The sequence below is a fragment of the Eimeria acervulina genome, genomic scaffold (assembly GCF_000499425.1).
Source record: "Eimeria acervulina Houghton genomic scaffold, Eah_scaff2451, whole genome shotgun sequence".
Classification (NCBI taxonomy): domain Eukaryota; phylum Apicomplexa; class Conoidasida; order Eucoccidiorida; family Eimeriidae; genus Eimeria; species Eimeria acervulina.
In genome coordinates this window covers 999-2,783 of record NW_013548332.1, presented here as the reverse complement: position 1 = coordinate 2,783, position 1,785 = coordinate 999, and the positions used below count along the sequence as shown (strand labels likewise).

At 53.9% G+C, this 1,785-nt stretch overlaps 1 protein-coding gene across 1 annotated transcript; it reads right to left on the bottom strand.

Moving 5' to 3' along the window:
* Positions 1–584: 584 nt before the first annotated feature.
* EAH_00066540 (hypothetical protein) lies at positions 585–1,214 on the bottom strand (the record flags this gene model as incomplete). The annotated part of the gene is made up of 3 exons (XM_013392681.1): positions 585–666; positions 814–896; positions 1,119–1,214. The coding sequence occupies 3 exons, from the start codon at positions 1,212–1,214 to the stop codon at positions 585–587; spliced, it is 261 nt and encodes an 86-aa protein (XP_013248135.1).
* Between the last annotated feature and the right edge of the window lie 571 nt (positions 1,215–1,785).

Here is a 1,785-nt window from a genome sequence, read left to right as displayed (position 1 = left end):
AATAGCAGAAGCTGCGCCATTTCACATTTCTGCGCAACCCCGCGCCAAGTGCCTACGCCAGCGCGTACAGAGCACAAAGGATAGCCAGAAAAGAGTGCGCGGAGCAGGCAAGCACACCAAAACAAGAAACAGAGGACACGCAATTCGAGCCAAGAGGCTAAGAGGCAACACTCCATTGCACTAAGCTGCCTGACCTGTCTAGGTTGTTCTGTCTTTGGCAACGTAGGCGCAGCTTGTAATGCACACCAGATTTGCACCCGAGCGTGCCCTTAAGAAGATTCAGTCAAAGCAGGCCATACTGCCCATTTCCTGAGCAAGTGTAGCATACCGCCCGAGCCCAGAGAATCACCTGCGTGCATTACTGCAAGTTGCTGGCGTGGTGAGAAACTAAGCAAAACCAGCTTATGTCAAATGCGGTGCGTGAAGAAAGAGCTCCGTTGCCTCCTTCAAACCAGATTTTGTTGCACCTTGCAATATTATCGAGCGCTGCGTGCAATGCTAGGATTACCATACAGCTAAGTCGCATGTTGTCGCGCATGCGCCGCTTTATTGCCTCGAAAGGTGTATGCTGGCATGAAGCCCACCTAGTCCAACGGCCGCCGCATGACCATTTTAAGTCCTAGGATGCTGCGTATGTGAGAATGCTCCATCATCGTAACCCACTCCCTGAAACGGCACGCAAAGCCAATTCAACCAGGCTCGTCACATCTCGGCAGGCGTATTTCCACCTAACTAAACGGCTTCTCGTTGTTGTTGTGTACGAGAGCCACACTGTCAGCAGCGGTCGGCGCGCTCAGAAGAACTGGCACTTACAGCTCGCACGAGCTCCCACCCCCCATGCAGTCGACGGAGATGGCTCCGGGGACCCGACCGTCTGTGAAGAGCTTTCTGTCCAGCTGCAGTCGATCAGACGTAGAGTAGGCACCGCAAAAAAAGGATGCACATAATGTAAACCTCAAGGCTTTGTTGCCCGTACGGGCTTCCTAAACACGCATCTGCCTCGCTGCAGCCCAAACTGCCTCCGACACCTGTCTGTTTGCTGCAGACTAGCAAAATCTTCTGCTATTTCAGCCACGCATTAGACATAGTATAGCCCCGCAGCCCCAGCATGCCCGCACCCGACAAAACGCAACGCGACAGCCTCCACAGCGACGCAGAACGCAAACACCCAACTCCATCTTTCCTTGCGCATTCACGCACTTCCTGTAAGACATTCTACAATACGGCCTGTGCAGCCCAGCATGCCACTAGCGAGTCCTATGCAACTCCTTCCCTTAATACCAATGCATGGCAATGGCACCAAGCACACACAGATAATCTGCCATGCACAGGATGGCATGGTGCTTAACCCACACAACGGTTGGATCCGCCCCTATCGACCTTAGTGCAAAATTATGCCTGGGATAACCGACGTAGAACCACAGGTGCTCCACTGAAGCAACCGTCGACGTGGTTGCTGTCGAAAAGTCATTAAGGTCCTAATCCCGTCACCTAACCACCTCCTTACGACACCTAGAGGCAGCACTAGTTTCTGGGTGCCTGCCACCGGATGAAGAGTCTTCACTTCAGAGCTGCGGAGTCTTGAAGTATTCCTGACGAAGGCTGGACCTTGAAGGGGTCGGCGAGGGTGAAGGAACACGTCGAGACTACAAAGAAGAGGAATGCCAAGCGGCTGGCTGTTGCTGCAGTTCCTCATACAGGGGGACCCTGCACCACAGCATCGGGGCCTCTTTGCCCTTCAGGAGAGGCCCACGTGCGCGTCTGAAGCACTCACCTCAAGGGCCT